We start from the raw sequence: 26,734 nt of genomic DNA on the forward strand, positions 1-26,734 counted from the left end.
TCCTGGGGAGGGAAGATGCCAACTTTCAATTGGAACACAGATTCTGGTTTTCAGTAAACCAGGCACAGTGGGCGCCTCTTTCCCTACCACTTCCACTTCTGGTCAAAGTAGATAATTCTGAATGAATGCTCCAAGGAGTGAGGGTTTCCCCTCAAGCTCATTAATAACGGGCTCCCCGGCCCCAGCTGGTTTAGATCAGTGGACAGAGTGTTGGCCCTCGGACTGAAGGGTCCCGAGTTCAACTCCAGTCAAGGGTATATCCTCGGGTTGCAGGCTTGATCCCTAGTAGGGGGAATGCAGGAAGCCACCCATCAATGATTCTCTCATCATTGATATTTCTATCCCTTCCTCTCTGAAATCAATAAAAATATTTAAAATAAAAATAATTGGCACCCCAGGAGAGATAATGCTTTAATGAGGAACTAACATTTATTGAACCCTTATTATTACTCGTGTTCTCTACATCCAGTTTCTAACTAGAAGTCCTCTTAGTAGAAATGAGAGGTAGATACCATTATGTCCATTTCACAAACGAGGAAGCAGAAGCTCGGAGAGGATGAGGACCTCAGGTTGTGGGGGTAGCCAGGGACTTGTTGCACCTTGAGAGTGGACCACATCACCTCAGAAAGCACCAATCACTGGGCTCCTTATTTGTTTCCAGTGGCTGCTGTAACTGGCACTCATCTTTTCTTTTTTTAATCCTCACCCGAGAATATTTTCCCATTGATTTTTAGAGAGAGGAAGAGAGAGGGAAAGACAGAGAGAAATATCGATGTGAGAGAAACACACCGATGGGTTGCCTCCTGCACCAGCCCCAACCAGGGCCTGGGCCCAGGAAGAGCTGTAACCGAGGTCCGAGCCCCTGCCTTTGACTGAAATCGAACCCAGGACGCTTCAGTCCACAGGTCAACATTATATCCACTGAGCCAAACCGGCTAGGGCTGACCACCTTCTTATAAGGACACCAGTCACAGTGAATTAGCCAGCCCCCACCCACACCCCAGGGTGACCTCATTTTTAATTTTAGCTCATTACATCCGCAATGACCCTATTTGGAAATGAGGTCATGTTCTGAGGTACTGAGGAGTAAGACTTCCTCATCTCTTTTTTGAGAGATACAATTCAACTCCTAATACCTCTCATTCAGCGGTATAAGCCCTGAATGGAGTTTAAAGAAAACTGTTTCCTATTGATTTGGAGGATTTAGCACAAAAAGTTTACTTCATTTCTTTTTTTTCTTTTTTCTTTTTTTAACAGAATGAGACTTTGTTTTTATTACTCAAAAAAGCTTCATTTTTAACTTTAGCTTTCTGACTCTGTGCTTGTGCCTTCAACACTTTCACGACGATTTTTTGCTCCTCAATAAGGAAAGCATGCTTGATCCTGTCACGGACACATTCAGCACATATGGATCCACCATAGGCCCTGCTGACGTGTTTTTTCGTTTTAGACAACCTCATTAGAACTTTAGGCCTCACATCACCAATTCCTTGAAGTCAGCCTGGGCACACACCCCACGCAGATTTGGGTGCTTTCTCAACCTTCTTGGTGCAAAGGTAAACGATTCTATTACCAGGGGTTCGGGACAGTCTAGCTTTGTTAGAGGCTGTATTGTAGGACAGCCTCCCGCGGTATGTCAAACGCTGGACCATAGTGAATACCTGAAGTCACCGTCCCCGGAAGACAGCTACTTCATTTCTTGTTAGATTCCTACGTTCCCCAGAAACTGGCTGGATTGGTAGAATTCCCATGAGTAGTCCTTATGAACACTTACAATCCCTCACATCTCACCGCCTCCTAGACAATATCTACCCAGCATTGGCGTCTCATAAAAACACAAATGCAGCCGAAACCGGTTTGGCTCAGTGGATAGAGCGTCAGCCTGCGTACTGAAGGGACTCAGGTTCGATTCCAGCCAAGGGCATGTACCCTGGTTGCGGGCACATCCCCAGGGGAGGGCGTGCAAGAGGTTTCTAACTCTATCCCTCTCTCTCCCTCTCTGTAAAAACTCAATAAAAACATATTTTTAAAAACACACACACACAAATGCACTAACTTTGCCTCCAAAAACTACCCTCCTCCTGACGTCCGTTTTTCACAAAACTAGCTAAAGTCTCCTCATTTCCTAGAAAGGATCCTTTCCATTCTCCTTTATGTCTCCCAAGTTCAGGTCCTCAGGGTTGCCTGTCCTTTGGGAAATTACACCAGCCTCCCAGCTCCTCCCCTGGCCCCCACCTCTTCCCCTCCAGTCCAGCCTCACTTAGACACGGCATTTTCTAGAAACACCTCCCGCCAGACTCCACTCAAACCTCGGTGGCTTCCGGTTACCCGGTGGCGCTCCACCCTGCCTGCAAGCACCTTTGGCGCCTCCCCTGCTCCCTTCTCCTCCCGTTCCCGGAGGCGGTGAGGTAAGTCCGCGGAACACGCAGGGCTCGGATCCCGGGCAGAGGTCCTGCGGGCGACCGCCCCGCGGCCCCGCCCCGCGGCCCCGCCCCGCGGCCCCGCCCCGCGGCCCCGCCCCTCGCTCAGGGCCACACACCTGGGCGGGCCCGGAACGCGTCCGGAATCTTCTCGTGGAAAGGCCGGGCTCTTTTCGGGGGAGCGCGCCAGAACCGGAAGTCAGTGGAGGAAGATTGAAGTGTGGGGACGTGCTCGTTTGATTCGGAAAATGAACGTCCCTAGTGTCCTCACGGCGAGAGGTAGGGTCCCTGCAGTGCCGGGCTAACTTCCCGTCCGCCCCGGGCCCAGATCCAGGTCTCGTGGAGTTCCCGCCGCGCTGACGGCGCCATCGAGCTTCTCTGGGTTAAGGGGCCGCGAGCGGCTCCTTCCCCAACTGGGCGGCTGTCGGGGGCACGGGGGCACGATGAGGGGGGTGGGGGAGAGGAGAGGCGGGGCGCAGAGCCGTAACTGCCACCCGCTCGCCCCTGGCTGCATTGCTCTCCTGTGGCCGCGAGATCAGCGTGACTTCCCATTGGTTTTACAAAAGTGTTCCTTACGTGGGTTTTCTTCTGCTTGCAGAACCGTAAGCATGGTAGAAATGTTGAAAAGTGTGCAGAAGAAAGTAAAAACCGCTCTTAAATCTACCACTCCGCTAAAACATTTTATTTGGTCCCACCGGGTAAGAAAAACACTGGTGAAAATGGAGGGAAAATACATTTCCATAACGAGACATTAATTACAAGGAGACTCCTCTCAAGTTACAAATGTCAAAAATGTTAAGCAGTCGAAATTATTGTTTTAAACCCATGCTTCTTGATGGGCATAAGATAAGATTCCTAGGTAGTAAAACTTAAGACATAGCCATAAAAGTCAGAAGCTGTCTCTTGTGAGTAAAAAACAACAAAAAGTCCTATTAGTTAACTATATCTAGATACGGTTTTTAAACAACTCATTTTAATAATGATTCTACAGGAGAACGTAAGCTGGTCCTCTAGTACTTAAATTATGGGAAAGTCTGTGCCACTTTGCAAAGGTTCTAGTGAAGCTGCAGCTAACACTAAGGCAGTAGGACATCCCAACTTACGTTTTGCTAAATTTTCCTTTTAGGGAGGTGGAGATTTTTCCCAGTACCAATAGGATGGTCCTTGTTCCAGGCCCTACATAATTCCTGCTGTCGGAAAAAATCCACTGCACCCAAGAAAAGTACTCCCAGCGTTGCTTTTTGTGACAAAACGACCAAGGAGGCTGGGAAGGCACTGGACAAGCTCTTCTCCTCGGAACAGCAGGCTTCCATATTGCATGTGTTGAATACAGCATCTAATAACGAACTTGAAGCTTTCAAATCACTTCGTGGAAGAAAGTCCATCAATCTCGTAGAGCACAGAAAAAAGTTTGGGCCATTTCAGAACTTGGAGAGTTTAATGGATGTGCCCTTGTTCCAGTATAAAAGTACCGTTCAGATTTGTAACTCCATTCTTTGTCCAGAGACTGGAGTGAGAAAAAGAAAGTCACAGGAAAACCGGCTCTTGAAAAAGCTCATCAAACCAGAAATAGAAAGAGAGAGACTTAAGGTATACCCTTTTTTATTAACATCGATTATACTGCCTAAATATTTGAGAACCTACTTTGCAAAGAACTATTCTGGGCACGAAGTCAGGGCTCTCAGGCAGCTTGTAGTTCAGTTGGTGGGCCCAGCAATACATATATTAATACAATAGATAACCCACGGTACAAAGTAGTATGTGATCAATACCAAGGTGAGCCATTCAGAGGAGAGAACTGTGGACTCTCAACTGTTGGGAAAAGTTTACTGGAAGAATTCAACTTGTATCTTTGAGGGAGAGAGGCTAGTGGGAAGAGGAGGGCATTCTAGGATGCAAAACATCGTTGTAGAAGTAGGTCTGTGCAAAGTTTATTTGAAAGGAATGTTGAGATATCTGGCTGTGTCTGACAGTTATGTTAGGAGTAATCAGAAATTAAGATGCATGCCAAAACTGGTTTGGCTCAGTGGATAGAGCATCAGCCGGCGGATGAAAGGTCCCAGGTTTGATTCCGGTCAAGGGCATGTACCTTGGTTGCGGGCACATCCCCAGTAGGGGTTGTGCAGGAGGCAGCTGATCGATGATTCTCTCGCATCGCTATTTCTAACTCTCTATCCCTCTCTCTTCCTCTCTTTAAAAAATCAATAAAATATATTAAAAAAAGAAATTAAGATGCAAAGATGAGCTATGCCAAAGAGTGACTTTAGAATGTATCTCCAGCAGCATTTAAAGTTATTTTCTCCCCCCCCCTTTAAAAAATAAATAAATAAATATGTTTTTAATTGATTTTAGAGAGGGAGAGGAAGAGAGATAGAAACATCAGTCGGTTTCCCCATGCACGCCCCCTACTGAGGATCAAGCTCACAACCCACGCATGTGCCCAAACAGGGAATCGAACCAGCCACATGAGCCAGGGTAGAATGCCTGAATTTTTTAGCTGTTTGGGCTTACAAACTATTTGCCTTTATTTTGTAATCCTCGCCAAATTATTCTGCCTTTAATGGATACTTACCCATTCTTTAGCAGTAAAAGGGAGGTGAATATAGAATTACGAAATGTTCCTGCTTATCTCTGTATCTATAGGTCATGCTAATGTACATTATCTGTATTCCTAAATGAGCCATTTGGGAGTGAGGTGAAACCCAGGCTTGGCACAGAGCTAAATCCATATTATCCCGTTATCTGTTACACGTGTCCCCTTAGAAGGCACCCTGAACTCAATACATTACAAAACAACTCATCTCCCCCAACCTTCCCAAGTTGACCCACCTCCTAAGACCATCTTGATTAATGATGCCATATAGTTACTGAAATACAATTGGAGTTGTACTAGGCCCCTTGATCATCGCACATAACAATTTTACTGCCATTATCTCTGATCTCTTTCTTGTCCTCATTGTCACTGTCTTAGATTCTTAATTCTTTGTCATATGACAGGTACCTAACACAAATTCCTACCTCTAGTCTATATCTTCTAGTCCATCTTCCACACAGCTGTCCGTGATCTTTCTGAAATGTAAATCTGTTACTCCTGAATGGTATACGCTTTACTGGCTCTCTGTGGCTCTCAGACAAAGCAAGCTACTTTTTGCAAAAGTCTGTGGACTCCTCTGCCCTTTTCCCACTTGTACTCTTTAATCCACTGGCTGAGTCTGAGGTGTCAAACTCTCTAAGCAGACATCTCGGTGAAATAACTTCCCGAGTACTGTTTCACTCGTTCTCCTAGTCCTCCAGCAAATCTTTCCTGACCACTTCTTTTCTCTATAAAGTGTAAATAGTTATGGCATTTCTTACCATGTATGGCTGTGTTCCTAGTTTCCCAGCATCTAGCAGTCCCCAGCAACATTTGAATACCTACTTTGAGCTATGTGCTGAGAACTGACTGCTACTAGTTACCTTTTAATTACTCCTGCATGTCTTTAACAATTCTATTTATAGCCGAAACCAGTTTGGCTCAGTGGTAGAGCTTCGGCCTGCGGACTGAAAGGTCCCAGGTTCGATTCTGGTCAAGGGCATGTACCTTGGTTGCGGCACATCCCCAGTCGGGGGTGTGCAAGAGGCAGCTGATCAATGTTTCTAACTCTCTATCCCTCTCTCTTCCCCTCTGTAAAAAATCAATAAAATATATTTTTTTAAAACAAAACAAAACAAAAAAACAATTGTGTTTGTAAACCATAAATATATTTGTATTACATAAGCAAATTTGGCTTTCTGAGTTTGTAGCTTAAATTTTGTATCTGTTAAAATGTTTACACTTGTCATGAAACCAGCCTTTCTGTTTTAGGCGGTAAATAGTATTGTATCCATCGTTTTTGGTACTCGGAGAATTGCCTGGGCTCACCTGGACCGTAAACTGACAGTGCTGGACTGGCAGCATAAAGAATGTTGCCAGTTGGTGAGAGGAACATACACATCGTCTGTCTATTTAGAAGAGGTAAGGCAGTAACACGCCCCAATTCCCACCTTGTATAGTTTAATCCACTGGTCCTGAAAAGAATCTAATAAAACAGTAAGGAGAGATTCTTTTTTGGTACTTATTACTCACCCATTCCAGATATGTTTTCCATCATCAATGACTTTTTTAAAATTTAATATTTCTTCATTTTTTTCAAAAAATGTGTATGTCAAAGGCAGATCCTGGGAAGGGAAAAACAATGCTAAAGTTGATTCTAAATGTTTTAGAATTTCATCACTATATTTGGAAAGCTTATTTTTTAAATACTAACATAATGTCATTTGAGTCTGGAAGTTTGTGAGATGGCAGTAATTATCATCCTGATTACACCATTGAACTGTTTCGATCAAGCACCTAATGCAGCCAGCCAGTTCTCAGGGTGATTGATTCTAGGCTAATTATTCTAACCCTATGCTGTGCTGTAGAAGTTTTTAAAAGATTAATAAAACAGTTTTAACTTGTCTAATCTTAGAGTCAAGATAGATTTTAGAAATTATGAGCCCATTTTACAGATGAGGAAAGTAGTACTTAGGACTAAATGGTTTGTCTTAGCTTACCTGGTGCCCGATAGAACCATAACCAGAATTTGGCTGTTCTGATTCTCCCATAAAATGCTTTTTCAATTACTTCAAAATTGTCAATAGCAAACTAGTGTAAGTTATGTGATTTTATTTTTAAAATAGAAGTAGGACAGAGGGGACCCAAACAATAAAACATAATGATTTACTTTGCTCACTTATTTTATTTTGTTCTTTAAAGATTTCTCCAGTCGTTTCAAAGATGCCCAAAGCTGACTTCTATGTTCTGGAAAAAACAGGACTTTCCCTTCAGAACTCAACTCTGTTTCCTATTCTACTACATTTGCATATCGTGGAAGCCATGCTGTATGCCTTACTAAACACAACCTTTGCCCAGAGTGGCCAGCATCAGGTACTGAGCATGAATCGAAATGCAGTGGGGAAGCACTTCCAGCTGATGCTCGGAGACAGCCGCACTAGTGGGAAAGAGCTAGTGAAGAAGTTCCTCTCAGACGCTGCGCTGAAGGAAGAGCCTCGGGTATTCTTCCCATCGGATAAGATAATCCACTACAGACACATGTTTTCAGCTACTGACCAATACAGAATAGAAGAGTTATATGATTCATTATTACAAGCTGTTGCCTTCTATGAATTGGCAGTGTTTGACCCCGAACCTTCAAATTCTGATCACTAATATATGATCTGCTTTATTTATTAGCTTTAAAGTTATAAAAAATTTAAAAAACGATTTTTGACATCCATGTTAATGGAAAAGAAAACATGGTTTGAGTGTATTTAATGTTTAAAGTCAGATTTTTGGCTATTGAATGGTTTATACAATAAGCCAAGGCCAAGTCCATAAATATCTTTGTGAGATTTTATATCTTTTAGGTTTAAGTGTTAAATAGTAAGATACCTCTAAACAGTTTAAATGAGAAAGTTATCTTCTTTTAAAAGCAAATATCATCTATATTAAAGAGTTGGCTGAAAAAGAATGAATTTTTTTGGATGGTGCTCATCGTGGGAATAAAGCTAAATATAATTGATAACACAACTTGTGGAATCTTCTTCTTATTTTATAAATGGAACATGGTTTGATGCACTGCCTCCAAAAGGTGATTTTCATCAGCTCCATCTCTCAAGCCCAGAATAAACAAGCTTTGTCTAATACGTTCACTATCTTACTTTGAAATCTTTTAGTTGACTGAGTATCTTTTCATACATGTAGCACTATTCCACATCTCTCCATTTTCCATTTTATCTGCCTTAGTTCAGGCCGTCATTGTATCTCACTTGTACTGCACCCAAGTCTCTGATGTCAAAGCATTAAGTCTTTTTTTTTAATCTAAAACTCAAATCATAAAACCTATAATAAAAGCATAATTTGCTAATTAGACCAGACAGCTGAACAACCTTCTGGATGTCCTTCCAGATGACCTTCCAGACAAAGCCTGGGTTTCGAGGGCCAGGCCCCTTTTACAAATTCCATGCATCAGGCCTCTAGTCTCTATATATATATATTTGCCTAAGCAACCTATTGACTGGTAGCTATGACACACACTGACCACCAGGGGGCAGACACTCAATGCACAGGGATGAAAACGTGGGACAGACTAATGAATCTCAGAGAAAAGGGGGAGGGCGGGAAGAGGTGAACCAAAGATAGGCATACTAGAGGACTGGTGCACAGATTTGTACACTGGTATAGGCCAGGTGAGGACCTCACTGATGCACAAATTTGTGCACTGGGACTCTAGTGTAAAATAAATGGAAGTCCTCTCTTTCAGCACCTCATAACTCCTTAGGAGTTTGGTATACACTCTAGATTTGTTGCTATGCCTGTGTAAACCTGAACAAATAGTATATGGTTAATACATAAACATCTGCACCTTGGAAATATTGCAGATATCTCAAACTACTCATATCTGAAACCATTCTTCTTCCAAATCCATGATCTGCAAACTGCGGCTCGCGAGCCACATGCGGCTCTTTGGCCCCTTGAGTGTGGGTCTTCCACAAAATACCAAGGCCTGGGCGAGTCTATTTTGAAGAAGTGGTGTTAGAAGTTAGAAGTTTAAGTTTAAAAAATTTGGCTCTCAAATTTCAATCATTGTACTGTTGATATTTGGCTCTGTTGACTAATGAGTTTGCTGATCACTGCTCCAGATCATCTCCTTTGCTACCATTTTATACTTTGCTAAATAGCCTCACCTTCTATTCAGCTGTTTATGCCAGACATGTGGTATTCCACTTCCCACATATTTCTAAAAATATCTGTAAGTGAAAATGTGACTGTTTTAGACATTTATAAGCTAGGATATGAAGTATGGAAAAGTACTCAAAATTTGCTTATTTTTATCACAAAAATTATTTAAATCTGACAGGAATTTATCATCTTTAAGAATTGAAAAATATTTCCCCAAATCTTGTTAAATAAACAAAAAAGACATTAAAAATTCTAGCCTGGCCAGTGTGACTCTGTGGTTGAATATCAACCCATCAATCAGATTAATTCCTGTCAGGGCACATGCCCAGGTTGCCAGCTCAATTCCCAGCAGAGGGTGTGCAGGAGGCAGCCCATGGATGAGAGAAATATTCCTCTCCCTCTCTTTCTAAAAACCAATAAAAAAAATGAATAAATAAACATTTAAAAAATTCTATGGACTTATTTTACTTTGGTTCCTCAATTATAGAGAATTATCAAAATTTTCTAATAAAACACCAAAAATTAATGGTAAGTAAGAGCTTTATAGGTAGTGAACTCTTATATTCAGTAGAAAAAAAATCCATATATATTTTTTTAAATGCCTCGGAGGTCTTAATCTCTTACATAGGACTGAACCTGTGTAAGTTATAGCCTATATCCAAACATACAATATCCAATATTTACTCAGGTGATTATACCTGGAATCAGGTATATAAATACTGAATAAAGCCTTTTTAGCTTTAGCCTTTAAATCAATATATTTTCAATACAAGAAAAAGTAGGTTAAATAAAAACATTTTAATACATATTTAAAGCAGGTATACATAAGATATTTTTCACCTGCAAAATTAGGATCCTTATCTTTTGAGGTGAAATTGTAATTCATCAGATCATGTAACTGAATATTAAGCTAATACAAACACTTGAAATAGGGAAATATTTTCAGGCATATCCTATTATATAATTGCAAGAATTATTTAAAGTGAACTGTGGCATTTCTAAATCTTATAATTAAAAATACATATTTCCTCCAAAAACATAACCTTCAATGGATATGGCTGTTATACAGAAATCCTATAGTAGAATCCTTTGTTGTTTTTTCTTACCCAAGGACATGGTTTTACTGATTTTACTATATTTTATTTAAGTATGTTTTTATTGATTTTCAGAGAGAAAGGGAAAGGGAGATAAAAAATAACATTAATATGAGAATGAAACACTGATCGTTTGCCTCCACCTGTGCCCAGACTGAGGATAGAACCCATGACCTTTTGGTGTGTGGGACTGACGCTCCAACCAACTAGGCCACACTGGCCAGGGCTCTTAAATAACATTAAACCTTGTCTGAATTAGGTATATTAACATAATTAATATCTATAAAATAAAACGACGATACAAAAATACAATAAAAATATACAAGGTAAGTGATTTGAATTAGCAAAATATACAAGATATCACATGTACGGTTGCTAAAAAACATTCATGAAAACTATAATTCATAATCTTGATTCCACTTTGTCAACATTCAGTATTCAATGGCGAAATATGCTGGAGGAGTGCACCAGAAACAAAATCAGGAAGCTCTTGCTTTTTGTTATTGTTAATCCTCCCCCGGGATATTTTTTTCCATTGATTTTTAAAGAATGGGAGGAGAGGGAGACAGAGACACACAGAAAGAGAAACATTGGTGAGAGAGACACATCAATGGGTTGCCTACCACATGCACAGCAACCGGGCCCAGGGATTGAACCTAGAACCCAGGTACGTCCCTTTGCTGGGTAATCAAATCGATGGCCCTTTGGTATGCAGGCTGATCCTGAGCAGGAAGACCTTACTTTCATTTTATTTTATTTTATTTTATTTTATTTTATTTTGGGGGGGTGGGAGGTGGGAGTGGGGAGGGGAGATCTTACTTTTTGAAAAATGAAACAATTTCTTAGGAAGTTTTCTTATGCATTATATATGTAATTTTGTATTCTAGATTGCATAAATTTATTTGAGATTCATATTTACAATTTGACAGAGTATTCACTTGGTTGAAGAGAGGTGAATTAAAGGAACCAGGAAAGGGAGAAATTATGGAGTAGTGTAGCATTGAACCCTCTTTAGAAATATCTTAGTGAACTCTACCTCCTAGAAACAGCTCACTTACATACATAAATACATCCAACAAAGCTAAATCAGATAATACAAAAATTTTTTTAAAATACCACCACATCATAAATACAAATTGCAACTCAAATTTTTTCATTTTAAATATTTGCGCACTAGTAAAAAATATACAAATATTCTGTTTTAAATGTACATTAAGAGATGTAAACTTCCACAAAAATCAATATAAAAATGTATATCTTGGGGACCACACAATAATCTGTACAAGGCACTGTTAGTGTGGAATATTAAGGGAAGTCAGCTGCCAAAGTATTCATAGTCTCTTTTGAAATGTTAAGGTGAATTCCTTCAAGATAGTGGAGGAACCTGTCAAAATTACAAAGAAAAATAATTTAATATTAATATTTTTCCATCAGGTGAGAATATGAATTTTTAAATAGCTATATAAAATGTTATTTCTGTAGAGCTTACCTTCTTTTACTTTTTCCTTGTTCTTTTAGCTTCTCAGTCCTACAAATGTTTCGAAGAGTTGGCAAGTATTCAATTATACTAGCTTGTCTATTAGCCAGGTTGAGAAGAGATCGGCTAGAAAATACACTTTTAATGACTGTTATCCTCTTCCGAGCACAGCTGTAAATTAAAAGTAATGCATTACTTTTTATTTTTAATACCCAATAAAAATGCAACAGTCCCAAACACAACCAGCTTCTCATCTGCTTGTCTATTTCTGATCTAGACTGGATTAACTGGATTCCAGATTAATTTCCTGTATCATTTTCAACTTTTCAACATTTTCAACCACTTCCACACAGAAACATCTCGGATGGCTACCAGTTACCTGCCACAACAAATCCAAATCCCTTTCTCTATCACTCCAGAATCTCCCTAATCTAGCCCACCCTAATCTCTCATTTTTCTTCCCAGCATTCAGAATGATCTCCTTCACTGCCTCATTAGATTAGAAGCTACAGTATGTCATTAATATCAAGGGCTTATTATAATAAATAAAGCCCAGCTTTTCAAAATTAGTAAGAATTTAACAATTTCCCCTATATCCTTTTTCCACTGAAATGAAAAAAAAATTAAAGACTTACTCTAGATCAGCCGAGGTCTGACTAAAGTACACATTGGTGCGCTTTTGTGAAACAGATAAAGTAAGGTCTTTTGTTGGATCTTTGCCTAGTTTCTTGCAAGAATTCAATGTTTCCAATGCTTTTGAAATAGTAGAAGAACACTTGGTAAAACTGAGAGCTTCAACCACTGCCTTTAATTCTCCAGAGTTTTGAGAAGTCCATCTATCATTGTTTTCAAGACTAAACTCATCACAAAGTCCACTTTTAACCTTTCCATTTGTCCAACTAAAGTCATGTTTCCCAAGTTCCTTTTCATTAGGTAAAAGAGCATCTAAGAAGGACATGTTATCCATGAACTCAGAGAGAGAATTTAAACAGTGAGAAACAAGGGCAAAACATTTTTTTTCTGCTGGTGTTTCAGGAAGATGAGTATTAGATTCAATGTTAGAATCTAAACATTTGTTTAGTTTCTTTGTCTCTGAATTGCTTTCTTTGGCTTTGCTTTCTTCTGAACTTGAGGAGTCAGGGTGAAGGCAAAGAAATTCATCAGAGAAGTCCAAGTTCGTATCAAATAAGTCACTATCATCTAGAATTACCATTTTTTTCTTATGTTTCTTTTTTTGTGACTTTTTCAATGGCTTCTCTCCAGGATGTTTCCTGGAAAGACATTTCATATTTTTTGTTGCTGCACTGGTGTCCACACTTACTGATGAACCACAAAGCTTTTCTGTTTCTGGAATGATATCAGCAGGTAATGATAGGATGAACTCAAGATTACTATATAAGAAATCTACATTCCGCATTTGGAATTCTGTAAGAACCTGGATGAGCTTATGCCATTCTTCTTTTGTTCTGATTTTGTGCTGAAAAATAATTTTGAGTAAAGAAATGTTATAACGATACAATTTAAACATTTTTCTATCCATATGAATATGTCATCTGTATTCTATATTCAAAGAAGCCATTACCCCTCATTATTTATTGACCTACACAGTCCCTTAATTCATCAAAATAGTATTATGAATCTAAAAAATTAATTTAGACTATTAACTTGAATAATTCAATTCTTTAATATTCAGTACACATCCCAATGCAATAATTAGCTCATTTATTTAAAAAATAATTCTCTAACCCGACTGGCGTGGCTCAGTGGTTGAGCCTCGACCTATGAACCAGGTCACGGTTCAATTCCTGGTCAGGGCACATGCCTGGCTAGTGGGCTCGATCCCCAGTGGGGGGCATGCAGGAGGCAGCTGATCAATTATTCTCTCTCATCATTGTTGTTTCTTTCTCTCTCTCCCTTTTCCCTTACTCTGAGAAATAAATAAAAATCTTTAAAAAAAAAACTAAAATAAAAACTTCTCTAAAAATTTTAATCTGAACTATCTTTAAATTCTCTTCTCAATATTATAATAAGCATTTAGAGCAATGCCTATGCATCATTTGTCAGAGGTCAAATATATTAAAATCAGAAATCTGAAGCCTATAAAAAGGATGAGCAAATTTAAGTTAATCTCTAGATTCAAAATATAGGAGTGTTGAAAAGATGAAAGAAATATAAATTTAACATTCCAAACTAGACATTAAAAATACCTTTAAAAATGAAAAAAAATCTTCAGATGGGGGAAAAATGTTCTTAAGGCCAAACAAGGTCTCAACACAGCCAGTATCACATTTGGGAAGGTCTGCAGGACTCCTTGTAGCATTTTTAGGGTTATTTTGGGAATCAGGGCCATCTTCAGAGCGAATAAGTTGTACATTTCTGCTGTTTTCTCCTTCAAAGTGAATAAAACAAAGTCTTACCTATCCATATTTTACACAAATTATTATATATCAAACAATTATTTAAAATCTAAGATCCTTTGGCATCTCTTGGTCTTATACCCTCCATTTTGTTCTTCTCTACACATTTATTTAATTCATAAAGAGTGCAATACAGCCCAGCTGGCGTGGCTCAGTATTTGAGCATCAACCTATGAACCAGAAGGTCATGGTTCAATTCTCAGTCAGGACACATGCCCAGGTTGCAGGCTCGATCTCCTGTGTGGGAATGCAGGAGGCAGCTGATCAATGATTCTCTCCCATCATTGATGTTTCTCTCTCTCTCTCTCTCTCTCTCTCTCTCTCTCTCTCTCTCTCTCTCTCTCTCTTCTTTTCTCTCTGAAATCAATAACATATATATGTTTAAAAGAACAATACAAACATTTTTATCATAGATAGGTTAAGTGAGATGGTGGTGATGGGCTTACAAAACAATCCAACATGAAAAAAGTGCAAGGACTAGTAACAGAAAAGTCACAGAAGAAATACAAATATCGACAAAACTGGTTTGGCTCAATGGATAGAGCGTCGGCCTGCAGACTGGAAGGTCCTGGGTTCGATTCCAGTCAGGGCATGTACATTGGTTGCAGGCACATCCCCGGTAGGGGGTGTGCAGGAGGCAGCTGGTCGATGATTCTCTCTCATCAATGTTTCTAGTTATCTATCCCTCTCCCTTCCTCTCTGTGAAAAATCAATAAAATATATTTAAAAAAAAGAAAAAAAAGAAATACAAATATCTAATAAACTCATAACACCATGTGCAACTTCCCTAGTGATCATGGAGTGCAAATTAAGATGTTGTTCATTTTTTCACCTTTAAATTGGCAAATTAAAATGACTGATAACTGCCCAGCCAGTGTGGCTTTGTGGTTGAGTGTCGACCTATGAGCCAGGAGGCCACGGTTTGATTTCTGTTCAGGGCACATACCCAGGCTGTGGGCTCAGTCCCCAGTGTGGGGAGTGCAGGAGGCAGCTAATCAATGATTCTCACCATTGATGTTTCTGTCTCTCTCTTTCCCTTCCTTCCTCTCTGAAACCAATAAAACTATGCTAAAAAAAATAATTAATTAAATGACTGATAACCTAGTTTAGTTAAAGGTACACATAAAAGAGCCATCATATACTCATTGTGGAACATAAACTCATGTATAAATGTCAAATGGATAGACTTTGGCCCCGCAACCACACTTCTAGAATTCTCTCCAACAGAAGTATTCACAGATATGCTCAAAGAATGTGTATAAAGATATCCACTGCATACTTGAGTAACAAACTGAAGTTAACTTAAATGTCTCTAAATAGGTAATGTTAATTAAATTGTTATATCCAATCATTATGGAATAGCATGCAGCTGTGAAAAAGAATGGGGTAGAACTCTACTGACAAACTGCTGATCGAAAAGCAAATTTTTTAACAATATATATAGTATTAATTTTGCTAAATAAGTAGGTAGCAATATTTGTGCATAGATAAAAGTCTAACAGTGGCTTCTTTTAAGAAGTGAAGAAGTTCTTTATTATTTTACATAAAAGTTTGAATTTCCAATGAGTATCTTTCTTTTTATAGATAGAAATGAAATACATATAAAATCTTCCAGAAAAGAAAAAATGCCATACTTAATATGTCTTCTAAAGTCTTAGTATAGCATTCTATATCCAGTAGTATGGTGACAGTTATTAACTACTTTTTTTATAACAGGTTATTTTCCATATTTACTTCCAAGAAATAGTTGAATTAAATATTTGTCTACTTAAAAAAATATGTATTAAAATTTTGAAATAATCAAAGAAAAATACTGACAGGGGATTAATATTTCAGAACGTCACCCTGATTTCATTTAAATATTCATGTATTTCCCTGAGCAGAATCTGCGACTACGTAACTGTGACTATGGAGCATGGAAACCACGAACTATGAACTTCTTCAGGGAAGGAACCATGTCTTATTCATAGAAACATAGGATCTAGAATGAAGAAAGCCCTCAACATGTTATCTGTGATTTGAATTAGATAATGATGGCTAAACATCAATAATAAAATAAAGCATTTCTGAAATGATAAAATTCTTAGGCAAAATAGAATTACAGACTAGTGAAGAAGCTAAAAGGGACCTTACAACATGGCCACATAAAAATAATTTATATATGTGAAAAAAAAATCACCAATTTTTTAAGAAAGTAATAAAAATTGTTAAACAATATATTTGTTTATAAAAATATGTTTACAAATGTATAAGTAACAATCTGCTCTAGGTTAGTTTAATTTTATTTACCCACATTTAATGTTCATAAAACTTTTCATCAACAAAGTTGACATATGTATTTTTAAGATTAGTGTGATACCTGGGTGCCCTAAATTTTTATAATCTTTCAAATATTTTGGTATAGGATATATTTTAACATAGGGTCCCTTTATAGAAATTTCTTTTTATAACAGATCAACTTACGACAAAGAGATAATGGCCTTTCTTCTAAAAATCCACCTCCACTTCTAATCCAAAATTGTAAGTAAAGGATACTTTTCCTAATATCACAAGTATTTGCAGTTAACAATGTTACAAAGTCTTTTATGTCAGTTCTAAAATTCTCAGTTAAGCAGATTGTCTGTAGGTAGCTGGCAACATTTAGCTGAGAGAAAGACAAAGGAAATAAACATGGTCAAATGCAGTTAATAGAAATACATGAATAATACATGTCTTTTTAAAAGTAAGACAAATTTTGCTAAAATTCACATATTAAACATTTATTGAGAATTAAAATGAGCCGGATTCAAGGTTCAGTTCAATTCCCATTCAAGGGCACGTACGTGGGTTACAAGTTTGGGGCATGTGCAGGAGGCAATCGATCAAATATGTGTGTCTCTAGCCCTAACCGGTTTGGCTCAGTGGATAGAGCATCAGCATTCGGACTCAAGGGTCACCCCTAGTCAGCCCTGCCCCCTGGTCAAACTCCTGGCCAAGGGGACAATTTGCATATTAGGCTTTTATTATATAGGATAGGTCAGCTGTAAATAACCCAAATGTCTATCAATAGGTGAATATGACAACACATTCATATATGTGAAGTATATGTATAAAATGGGATACTACTCATTCACAAAAAGGAAAGAACAACTGCCACAATAATACGGATAAATCTGAAAAAGCATTATGTTGTGTACAAGAAACTAAATAAAAAATACATATTATATGATTCTATTTATGTAAAAGTCTACAGGCAAAATTATAGTGATGGAAAAACACAATGGGACACGAGATAAAATAAAAATATTCTAAGTTTTTAAAAAATTTATCTTTATTGTTCAGATAGATCAACCAAAGGACTTGTGTGCATACATATGAGCCTAACCAGTGGTCAAGGACAATAGGGGGGTAGGGACATGAGTGGGGAAGGGTGGGGGACTGAAATGCGAGGGTTGAGAACAAATATGTGATACCTTAATCAATAAAGAAATTTTTAAAAAATTATCTTTATTGTTCGAAGTATTAGAGATGTATACCTTTTCCCCGTTAATCCCCTCCACCCTGCACCCACCCCCTGAAAATATTCTGTTCTTGATAAATATGTTCTCTATTGACATTTGTCAAAATTCACTTGAATCATACACTTAACATGGGTGAAATTTACTGTATATAAATTACTTCAAGAAAGGTAAACTAAAAATGCAAACACACACACATGAAAACATGGACATATAGATACCTTTACCAGGGCTAAAGTTAAAAAGCCTAACAACAGCTACCAGAAATCTCATGCACTAGAGATCTATTTGCCAGTTATCTAGAAGTTTAACAAATAATGCAAACAACTCAACAATTCCACTGAACAGTCTAAAAAACAATGTTAGGTTTAAAAAAAAGTCATAAAAGGACACAATGTTTCCTATTATTTGAAATTTCAGAATCAAAACCACTAATATTTAAAAGTTAACTATATTAGGATAGTGTGGCTACTTTTGGTGAGAAAGGGAGTGCTGAACTTTTTTTAAAAGGGCTTATGGGAATTTTTGGATATAATGGAAATGTTCTATATTTTTATTTGGGTGATGGTGACATATAGGATCATTACATATGTTAATATTTATCAAATTATACACTTCATTTAAGGACATTTTAACTGCATGTTACTTTCTCAATAAAGCACTGTTACCATTAAAAAAAAAAAAAAACTTAATAAACACTGGAATCTAGTTAAAATTTGAATATTTGGCCTAGCCAGCACGGTTCAGTAGTTGAGCATCAATCTATGAACCAGGAGGTTACAGTTTGATTCCCGGTCAGGGCACATGCCCAGGTTGTGAGCTCTATCCTCAGTAGGGGGTGTGCAGGAAACAGCTGATTAATAATTCTCTCATCATTGATGTTTCTATCTCTCCCTTTCCTTTCCTCTCTCTGAAATCAATAAAAAAATACTAAAAATTTTAACATCCTTAGTAATTAGATTTTAAAATTATAACTATCATAATAAATTACCTTTTATATAATTATGATATATGATCATCAAAATTAAAAACTTACCAATGAAGGCATATTGAAATTAATTTCTTCAAAGCAGCCATCAAACATTAAACTAAATGAAGGATCTATAGTAAAAAAAAAATTTTTAAACATGGAGACCAATTAATTATTTTTTCCAGTATACTTTTCCTATGTAAATATTGTATATTACATCAGTAATAGAAATCAATATCATGCAAACTATACAATAAAAATTGAATTTCTACCTTGGCCTAAAGTAGCTATGATTTTTAATTAAACTACCATTATTTAACTTGTGATTACTATGATTTTTTAAAAATATTTTTAGATTACAATTACTGTCAAATGGGCCATTAATTTGTAAGTGGTGTCTAACATAAACACATTTTCCTACAGAAATCCATAGCAGGGATATTATACTGAATATTTGTAATGAAAAATATTAGAGAACAATATTATAATATTTATAATAAAAAAAGAAATTATGTAAGTTTTAAAAGTAAAACTTGAATGCTAATTATTAGGAAGGGTGTAGCAATTCTATTAAGCTGATGATAGCTTACCTTAGCTAAACTATACAATAATCAACCCATATGGAAGTGTTATGAGGGATTAAGGAATGGCTAAATTCAATATTAAGACAAAAGGTTGGGTCCCATAAAATATTTTGACCAACAAATGAGATATGGTGATCTAATCATATGTGTGAGGAAGAGGCAAAGAGAACAACTGTTATTTCCCCTACCAAATCCCTTTCACTGACTAGTCCATAAACCTTTCTAACAGTATTCCAGGCTATTGCCAAATTCCTAAATATCTAACACCCAACAAAGTGATTCAAAGTAGTTCCTATTTTTCAAATCATTGCTTTTAGCAAGGTAGTAAATTAATTTTATAACTGCTCAAGGCTGCCAATCAACTGCAAATTTGAATAATTCTTCATTTAAAAAATTATCTAGGAGCCTCCTCATTTTAGAAAAGGGGAGTTAATTTACTAGTAGACTTTGAAAGGAACTTTTCAAATTAAAATTAGAAGCTTGCGTAAAATATTTTAGCCAGAAGTAATTAATTGAAAAATCACTGTTACCTACCACTTGTAGTAAGGATTACAGGTCTTTTAGTTGTTGCCATGAATGTTTTGATTGCATTCAAAAACCCAGCATCTTCTTCAAAAATGACATCAACCTAAGAATCATTTACTAATATTAATGTACTGCAAACAACATACTTACTGAATAGCCATTATGTATACATAGTAGATATACTATATGTCTGTTAGAGACAAAATTTATGAACAGTGTGCATTCAGCCCATGTTAAAATTTTACATTAAAAGAGTAAAAATATTATCAAACATTAAACCAAAGAAATGCAGTCAACTGTAACTGGATAAGTATAACTCAAAATTATTTCTAAATTCATTGAAAAAAAATTAGCAACCATGGATTGCATTAATTATCTTCATGAAAAATTTTTCTATGGTTGACAGTTTCACTAGCTTTAATTTCAAATAGATTCAAGTAAGTATTCCAGTCTTTCTTGGCTATTTTACAATAATTTACAGTAACACAATAACCCTTAGAATAAATTTTTATCATGAAATATCACCAATGTTTATCTCTGCAACCTTACCTCCTCAAAAAGAATGAGAGATGTTGCACTTTTCCTGTTGGGTTCCTCAGCTCCATATTCTTTGATATTTGAATTAGTTGTATTTGTAGATTTAGTCTGAATAGTTTGTTTCTGCTCAAAAAAATTTTTTACTCCTGCATAAATAAAATATTAATATTTTACATAAAATCAACTTTAAAAAAACACTGGATATTTCTGTAGAATAAACTCTAACTGAAATCACCTATTAAAACTGAAAATATCAAAACTTCTATAGGAAGGACCTTCATCATAGCTGAAGTTTAACAGATTAGCAATAGGAACCCATGAAATATGATCATTATTTTATTTATTTAGTGAGGCCCAATGCACAAAATTGATGCAAGAGGAGGCCTTCCTTCCCCTGGCTGCCAGCACCGCTTCCCTCTGGCACCCGGGACCTGGGCTTCCCTCGCAGCCCTGGCTTTGTCGGGAAGGTCTTCCAGAAGGACGTCTGGTCTAATTAACATATTATGCTTTTATTATTATAGATTTTGAGAGAGAGTAAGAGAGAAGAGCCATCGATCTGTTGTTCCACTTACGTATGTCTTCATTGGCTGATTCTTGTATGTGCCCTAACCAAGTATCAAACTCATAACCGTGGCTTATTGAAATGACAGCCTAACCAACTGAACTACCCAGACAGGGCTGATCATATTTTTATGTACCATGGTTACTAGGATTAAAAAATGGCTATTTAATTACATACCTTTATTATTTTCTGGAAGTTCTCCTATTTCTTCATTATTTTTTGGCTTGGAAGACACTTTAAAATAATTGGCCAGGGTTTTAGGCGGAAGTGCTCGCTTTGGTCCACTCCTTTGCGGTGATGATGGAGGAAGTCTCCGTGGTGATGTAACAACTTTCTTAGGAGAATTTACTTTTTCTGCCAAAACCAAATCACACTCAAAGGTAAGTATTCTAAAACTTAAACAGCAAAAATGAATCATCCACAGTCTATATTTCTACTCTTACCAGTCGCAAATCAAAGATACAGAAATTTTCTTTAATTCTTGCATTCAAATACTCAATAGCCAAATATTACTACATTATTTCTTATTCTATCAGAAGAGAAGGTAAAACAGGTCATTTGGGAAAGACACTCTTTTCTAAAGAAATATGTATTCTTGAAGCAAATAATGTCCATAATCCCTTCATTTACTTTCTCTACACCTATGTGCGTTCAGAAAAGTAGTAACAGTACATGCTGAGCACATTACAGAACTTCGTTGTCCAACTTCAGCTTAAACCAACAGTAAATTGATACTTTATAAACAGAATATTTTTTTTAGAGATGCTATGGACAATGGATTCAAAGTTAAAAAAATAAATGGTTAATCTCTCCCTCCACTAGAAGCCGATGGCATGTGGCCTTTATTCTAGGATATGTCCTCTTCTTCCCTCTATACCCTGATTCAGTCCCTACCTGTCCTAATTCTTTTTTTTTTTTTTTTAATATATTTTATTGATTTTGTACAGAGAGGAAGGGAGAGAGATAGTTAGAAACATCGATGAGAGAGAATCATCGATCAGCTGCCTCTTGCACACCCCCTACTGGGGATATGCCCGCAACCAAGGTACATGCCCTTGACCGGAATCGAACCCGGGACCCTTCAGTCCCCAAGCCGACGCTCTATCCATTGAGCCAAACCGGTCTCGGCTCTACCTGTCCTAACTCTTATCCTATGGCCTTGGTGCAGAATATTCTTCACGTACCATCATATGGGCACAATTCCATGACTGTATCCTATTCTTTTTTTGAAACCCCTATCTCCACAGTTCTTATCATCTATCTTGCATTTTACAGGTGTTCAAAAAACTTATTGAAAATTTTGAGTTTGAAAAATTAAAGCCATCACTATCATTTAATAAAAGTAGGGCACTTTAACACCACAAAAAGGAAATGCATAATCTTATAATAAAAAATATTTCTTTATATTGAATATATTTCTATTTACTTAAAAAGACCTCATTAGTTTATCTTTATTTTTCTACCTTTATTATAGACCAAGGATTGCTTGATCATGGACTGTCATCGATCCATAGATTGGTTTTAGAAAATACATGCAGATTTTTACTTTATATTTTTATTATTTTTAATCCTTATCCAAGGATATCTCCCCTCCCCATTTGATTTTTAGAGAGTGAAAAGGAGAGGAAAAGACAGAAACATCGATGTGAGAGAGACACATCGATTGGCTGCCTCCCACATGCACCCTGACCAGGACTAGGGATCGAGCCTGCAACCGAGGTTTGAGGTAAGCGCTCTTAACTGGGATTGAATATGTGACCCTTAAGTCTGCAGGCTGATGTTCCAACCACTGAGCCAAAACGGCTAGGGCCCAATTTTTATTTTAAAAATAATACCTTAAATGTTCTCAATATATTCTCTTCCTTTATGTTTTTTTTTTAAATAATGGGTTTTACTTTTTTATTAATCCTCACCCAAGGATATTTTTTCCTTTGATTTTTAAGAGAATGGAAGAAAGGGAGAGAGAAGGGGAGAGAAAGAGAAAACAGAGAAACATTGACATGAGAGAGACAAATCGATTGGTTGCCCCCAACACGTGCCCCAACTGGGACCAAAGATGAAACCTGCAACCCAGGTACATGCCCTTGACTGAGAATTGAACCTAAAACCCTTTGGTATACAAGTGGATGCTCCAACCACTGAACACATCAGTCAGGGCTTTTTATAATTGATTTTAGAAAGAGGGGAAGGGAGAGAAGAGAAAAAGAAACATCAATGTGACACACCCTGACCTGGGACAGAACCCTCAACCTGGGTATGTGCCTAAACCAGGAATCAAACCCACGACCTTTCAGTGTACAGGACAATGCTCCAACTAACTGAGCCATACTGGCCAGGGCTATCAATATATTCTTTTCTTTTTTTTGTTTTAATATTTTTTATTGATTTCAGAAGGAAGGGAAAGGGAGAAATAGAAACATCAATGATGAGAGATAATTACTGATTGGCTGCCTCCTTCTGTACACCCTACACTGGGGATCAAGCCTGCTACCAGGGCATGTGCCCTTGACCAGAATCAAACACGGGACCCTTCAGTCTGCAGGCCGACGCTCTATCCACTGAGCCAAACCAGCTAGGGCTCAATATATTCTTTATAAAGGATTTTTCCATAAAAAGAATCAGTTCTTTGGAGAAATAGTTCATTTTAGGTCTGGTACATCTTAACAAGCCACAGTGCAAAGAAAATATCTAACATTACTGGGGCTATGTCAAAAGGACACAAGCTAATTAAAAATGTTTCCTCCCAGTCAAAGATGAGACAATATGAGCACAAAATGAAAAATAGATAGGATTCTGCTTCTAGCCAAGATACAGACTTGACTTACCCACACAGCTGAAAAAAGAACAAAAACTGAACATAATATATGATACACTTTCAAGGCTTTGGATTAAATGTAAATGGCTTAAATGCTCCAATCAAAAGACACTGGGTAGCTGAATGGATGAGAAAACAAGACCATATACCTACTGTCTACAAGAGACCCATCTCAGAAGGAAAGATACACAGACACTAAAAGACCTGGAAAAAGATATTTCATGAAAATTAGAATGGAGGAAAAAAAAGCTATGATAGCAATACTTATATTTGACAAAATAGAATTTAAAGCAAAGGCTATATTAAGAGAAAAAGGACAATATATAATAATAAAGGGAGCAATCAAAAAACAGGATATAAACCTTGTAAACATTTATGCACCCAGAATAAGAGCACCTAAATATATAAAGCAACTCTTGGTGGATAAAAAGGGAGAAATTGACAGTAATACAGTAACACTAGGTTATTTTAAAACCCCACTGACAACAATGGATAGATCTTCCAGACACCAAATCAACAAGGAAATAGTGGCTTTACATGATACATCAGATGAGATGGATTTAATTATATATTCAGAGCACTTTGCCCCAAAGCAGCAGAAAATACATTGTTTCAAGTGTACATGGAATGTTTCCTAGGATGGACCACATGTTAGAACCCAAAACAAGTTTCAACAAATTGAATAAGAAAAAAATCGTATCAAGCATTTTCTCTTACCATAATGGTATGAAATTAGAAACAATCACAGAAAAAAAATGAAAAACACACAAAGACATGCAGTTTAAATAACATGCTACTAAACAATGAATGGGTTAACAATGATATCAAGGAAGAAATAAAAGGATACCTTAAAATAAATGAAAATGAGAACACAACCTAAAAATCTATGCAACACAGCAAAAGCAGTCCTAAGAGGTAAATTCATAGCACTACAGGCCTATCTTGAGAAACAAGAAAAATCTCAAATTAACAATCTAACTTTACACTTAAAAGAACTTGGAAAACAAAACAACAACTAAAAAAGAAAAACAATTAGAAGAAAGGAAATAATAAAGATGAGAGCAGAAATAAATAAAATAGAATCTAAAAAAAAAATACAAAGGATCAATGAAACCAAGAGCTGGTTCTTTGAAAAGATAAACAAGATTAGCCAAAACCGGTTTGGCTCAATGGATAGAGCGTCGGCTTGGGGACTGAAAGGTCCCAGGTTCGATTCCGGTCAAGGGCATGTACCTTGGTTGCGGGCATATCCCCAGTAGGGGGTATGCAAGAGGCAGCTGATCGATGACTCTCTCTCATCGATGTTTCTAACTCTCTATCTCTCTCCCTTCCTCTCTGTACAAAATCAATAAAATATATTTAAAAAAAAAAAAAAAAAGATAAACAAGATTAACAAATCTTTAACCAGATTCATAGGAAAAAGAGGACCCAAATAAATAAAATCTGAAATGAAATAAGAGAAGTAACAATCAGCCAGGGCAGAATGAAACATTTCTCATACCTTTTCTGTACAAACTGTATCTCCAAGTATCCAAATAGCCCTAGCCAGTTTGACTCAGTGAATAGAATGTTGGCCCCTGGACTGAAGGGTCCCAGGATTGATTCCAGTCAAAGGCATGTACCTCTATTGAAGGCTCAATCCCCAGTCCTGGTTGGGTTGCTTGCAGGGAGGTAACCAATCAATGTTTCTCTCCATCTCTCCCCCTCCCTTCCACTCTCTCTAAAAATCATTGGAAAAATATCCTTAGGTGAGGATTACCAAAAAAGAAAAAAAAAGGTTATGACAAAGAACATAATTTACTTACTTGGTGACTTGCCTATGTTGTAGCTATTGAAAAAACAAGGTTTTTGTGAATTTACACCTTGCTTATCTACTTGATGGGACTGAGTAGCTTCTTTCAGTTGAGAGAGAATTTGTCTACCACTGCGCTGAGATGAGGCATTCACTTCAAATATCTAAAGGAAGAATACATGAAAAAAGGAAGAATGATTTATGTTTTCTTTTAATTCATTGACATTGTTCTACTGCAGCTGTGACTGACCTTAAATCCAAGCTCCTGAGCACAAGCATATACTGCAGCAGTTTTCCCCACTCCTGTTGGCCCTGTTATGAGGACAGTATTGCAAAGACGATTCTCTTCTTCATCCGAACTGCCTTTAAAGTCAGTTATATCTGACAGATCTGAAAAATGATTCAAATGCATATAAAATGATAACTGCTTAGGCAACAATTATACCTCATCAAACCCAATGATCAAATCCCACAAACTTCTTGCCAGTAAATGCTGGAAATTTAATGTATAAAAACTAGAACACCAAGTATAGAATATAAGGAAGAAATTTCATAAAACATTTTTAGATAATCTAATTCTAAAAATTTTCAGTGAAATGGGAAAAAAAATTACTCAAAATACCTTCTTGTTTGTCATCTCTTTTACCCTTCAAATTCTGTCTTTCTTCTAATTCAGCTCTTCTTTTCCAGTCTTTTAACCAACTGCCATAATAAAATGTATGTTAATAAAAATAATTCACAGAATATAGATAGACTATATGTGAAAGGAGATTCATTGCAATATTGTTTATATTAGCTTCTAAAAGGAAAAACCTAAAGGTATATAAGTAGAGGAAAAGATATATTATGGTTCATCCATTCAAGAAACAATACACAGCAACTAAATAGAATTTAGGTAGATTGTGTGTTAACAAGAAAGATGTCTAATATATAATGCTAAGTATAAAGATTAGGTTTTAGTCTAGAGCTAGACTATCTGAGCTTAAATTCTAGCTCCATTGCTTTCTAGTTGTGTGAAGTCAGATAAATACCCAACCTCTCTAGGCCTCATTCCTCATCTATGAAATAAGGACAACTATAATTTATACCCTCAAACTATTTTTCTCAGAATTAATGAGCTAAGAACAATGCAAGTATTTAGAAAACTGCCAAGTTCAAGGTGTTATCCCTTATTACGGGCTGCAATTCCTTATATATGAAATCCTTTGGACCAAGTGGGTTTTAGAATTCAGATTTTTTCAGATATTAGAAAGGTAATTTGGTTTATATACCACATCTATATATATAAAACCCTAATATGTAAAT

The 26,734-nt window shown here is 36.9% G+C and overlaps 3 protein-coding genes and 1 pseudogene across 4 annotated transcripts in view; 1 reads left to right on the plus strand and 3 right to left on the minus strand.

Annotated features, from left to right (window-relative positions):
• ADAP2 (ArfGAP with dual PH domains 2) overlaps positions 1 to 661 on the minus strand; it is a 33,880-nt gene extending 33,219 nt beyond the window's left edge. The window contains exon 1 of the mRNA XM_084862777.1: positions 513 to 661. The gene's annotated coding sequence lies outside the window, so the exon portion shown is untranslated. The remainder of the gene's footprint in view (positions 1 to 512) is intronic.
• A 570-nt stretch (positions 662 to 1,231) lies between these two features.
• LOC311611059 (large ribosomal subunit protein eL34-like) lies at positions 1,232 to 2,451 on the minus strand (annotated as a pseudogene). Its single transcript has one exon. The product of its transcript is annotated as a large ribosomal subunit protein eL34-like (transcript).
• Positions 2,452 to 2,569: 118 nt separating this feature from the next.
• TEFM (transcription elongation factor, mitochondrial) lies at positions 2,570 to 9,383 on the plus strand. The gene is made up of 4 exons (XM_084862780.1): positions 2,570 to 2,699; positions 3,547 to 4,010; positions 6,265 to 6,414; positions 7,195 to 9,383. The coding sequence occupies exons 1-4, from the start codon at positions 2,669 to 2,671 to the stop codon at positions 7,645 to 7,647; spliced, it is 1,098 nt and encodes a 365-aa protein (XP_084718906.1). The 5' UTR covers positions 2,570 to 2,668; the 3' UTR covers positions 7,648 to 9,383.
• Positions 9,384 to 10,994: 1,611 nt separating this feature from the next.
• ATAD5 (ATPase family AAA domain containing 5) overlaps positions 10,995 to 26,734 on the minus strand; it is a 40,060-nt gene continuing 24,320 nt past the window's right edge. The window contains exons 12-23 of the mRNA XM_084862731.1: positions 26,052 to 26,131; positions 25,680 to 25,819; positions 25,443 to 25,593; positions 21,000 to 21,176; positions 20,273 to 20,406; positions 19,733 to 19,826; positions 18,681 to 18,745; positions 16,611 to 16,791; positions 13,938 to 14,119; positions 12,366 to 13,207; positions 11,743 to 11,901; positions 10,995 to 11,637 (exon numbers count right to left, since the gene is read on the minus strand). Of these exons, the coding sequence (XP_084718857.1) occupies positions 11,559 to 11,637; positions 11,743 to 11,901; positions 12,366 to 13,207; positions 13,938 to 14,119; positions 16,611 to 16,791; positions 18,681 to 18,745; positions 19,733 to 19,826; positions 20,273 to 20,406; positions 21,000 to 21,176; positions 25,443 to 25,593; positions 25,680 to 25,819; positions 26,052 to 26,131 (2,284 nt within the window). The 3' untranslated portion in view covers positions 10,995 to 11,558. The remainder of the gene's footprint in view (positions 11,638 to 11,742; positions 11,902 to 12,365; positions 13,208 to 13,937; positions 14,120 to 16,610; positions 16,792 to 18,680; positions 18,746 to 19,732; positions 19,827 to 20,272; positions 20,407 to 20,999; positions 21,177 to 25,442; positions 25,594 to 25,679; positions 25,820 to 26,051; positions 26,132 to 26,734) is intronic.

The sequence above is a fragment of the Pipistrellus hanaki genome, assembly GCF_964339955.1.
Source record: "Pipistrellus hanaki genome assembly, chromosome: 16".
NCBI classification, from domain to species: domain Eukaryota; kingdom Metazoa; phylum Chordata; class Mammalia; order Chiroptera; family Vespertilionidae; genus Pipistrellus; species Pipistrellus hanaki.

Bases quoted from the DNA above. Each gene is read 5' to 3' on its own strand.
- TEFM (XM_084862780.1), top strand. From the start codon at position 2,669: ATGAACGTCCCTAGTGTCCTCACGGCGAGAG. The intron at 2,700-3,546 runs GTAGGGTCCCTG...TTTTCCTTTTAG, and splicing joins TAGTGTCCTCACGGCGAGAG to GGAGGTGGAGATTTTTCCCA. The intron at 4,011-6,264 runs GTATACCCTTTT...TTTCTGTTTTAG, and splicing joins TAGAAAGAGAGAGACTTAAG to GCGGTAAATAGTATTGTATC.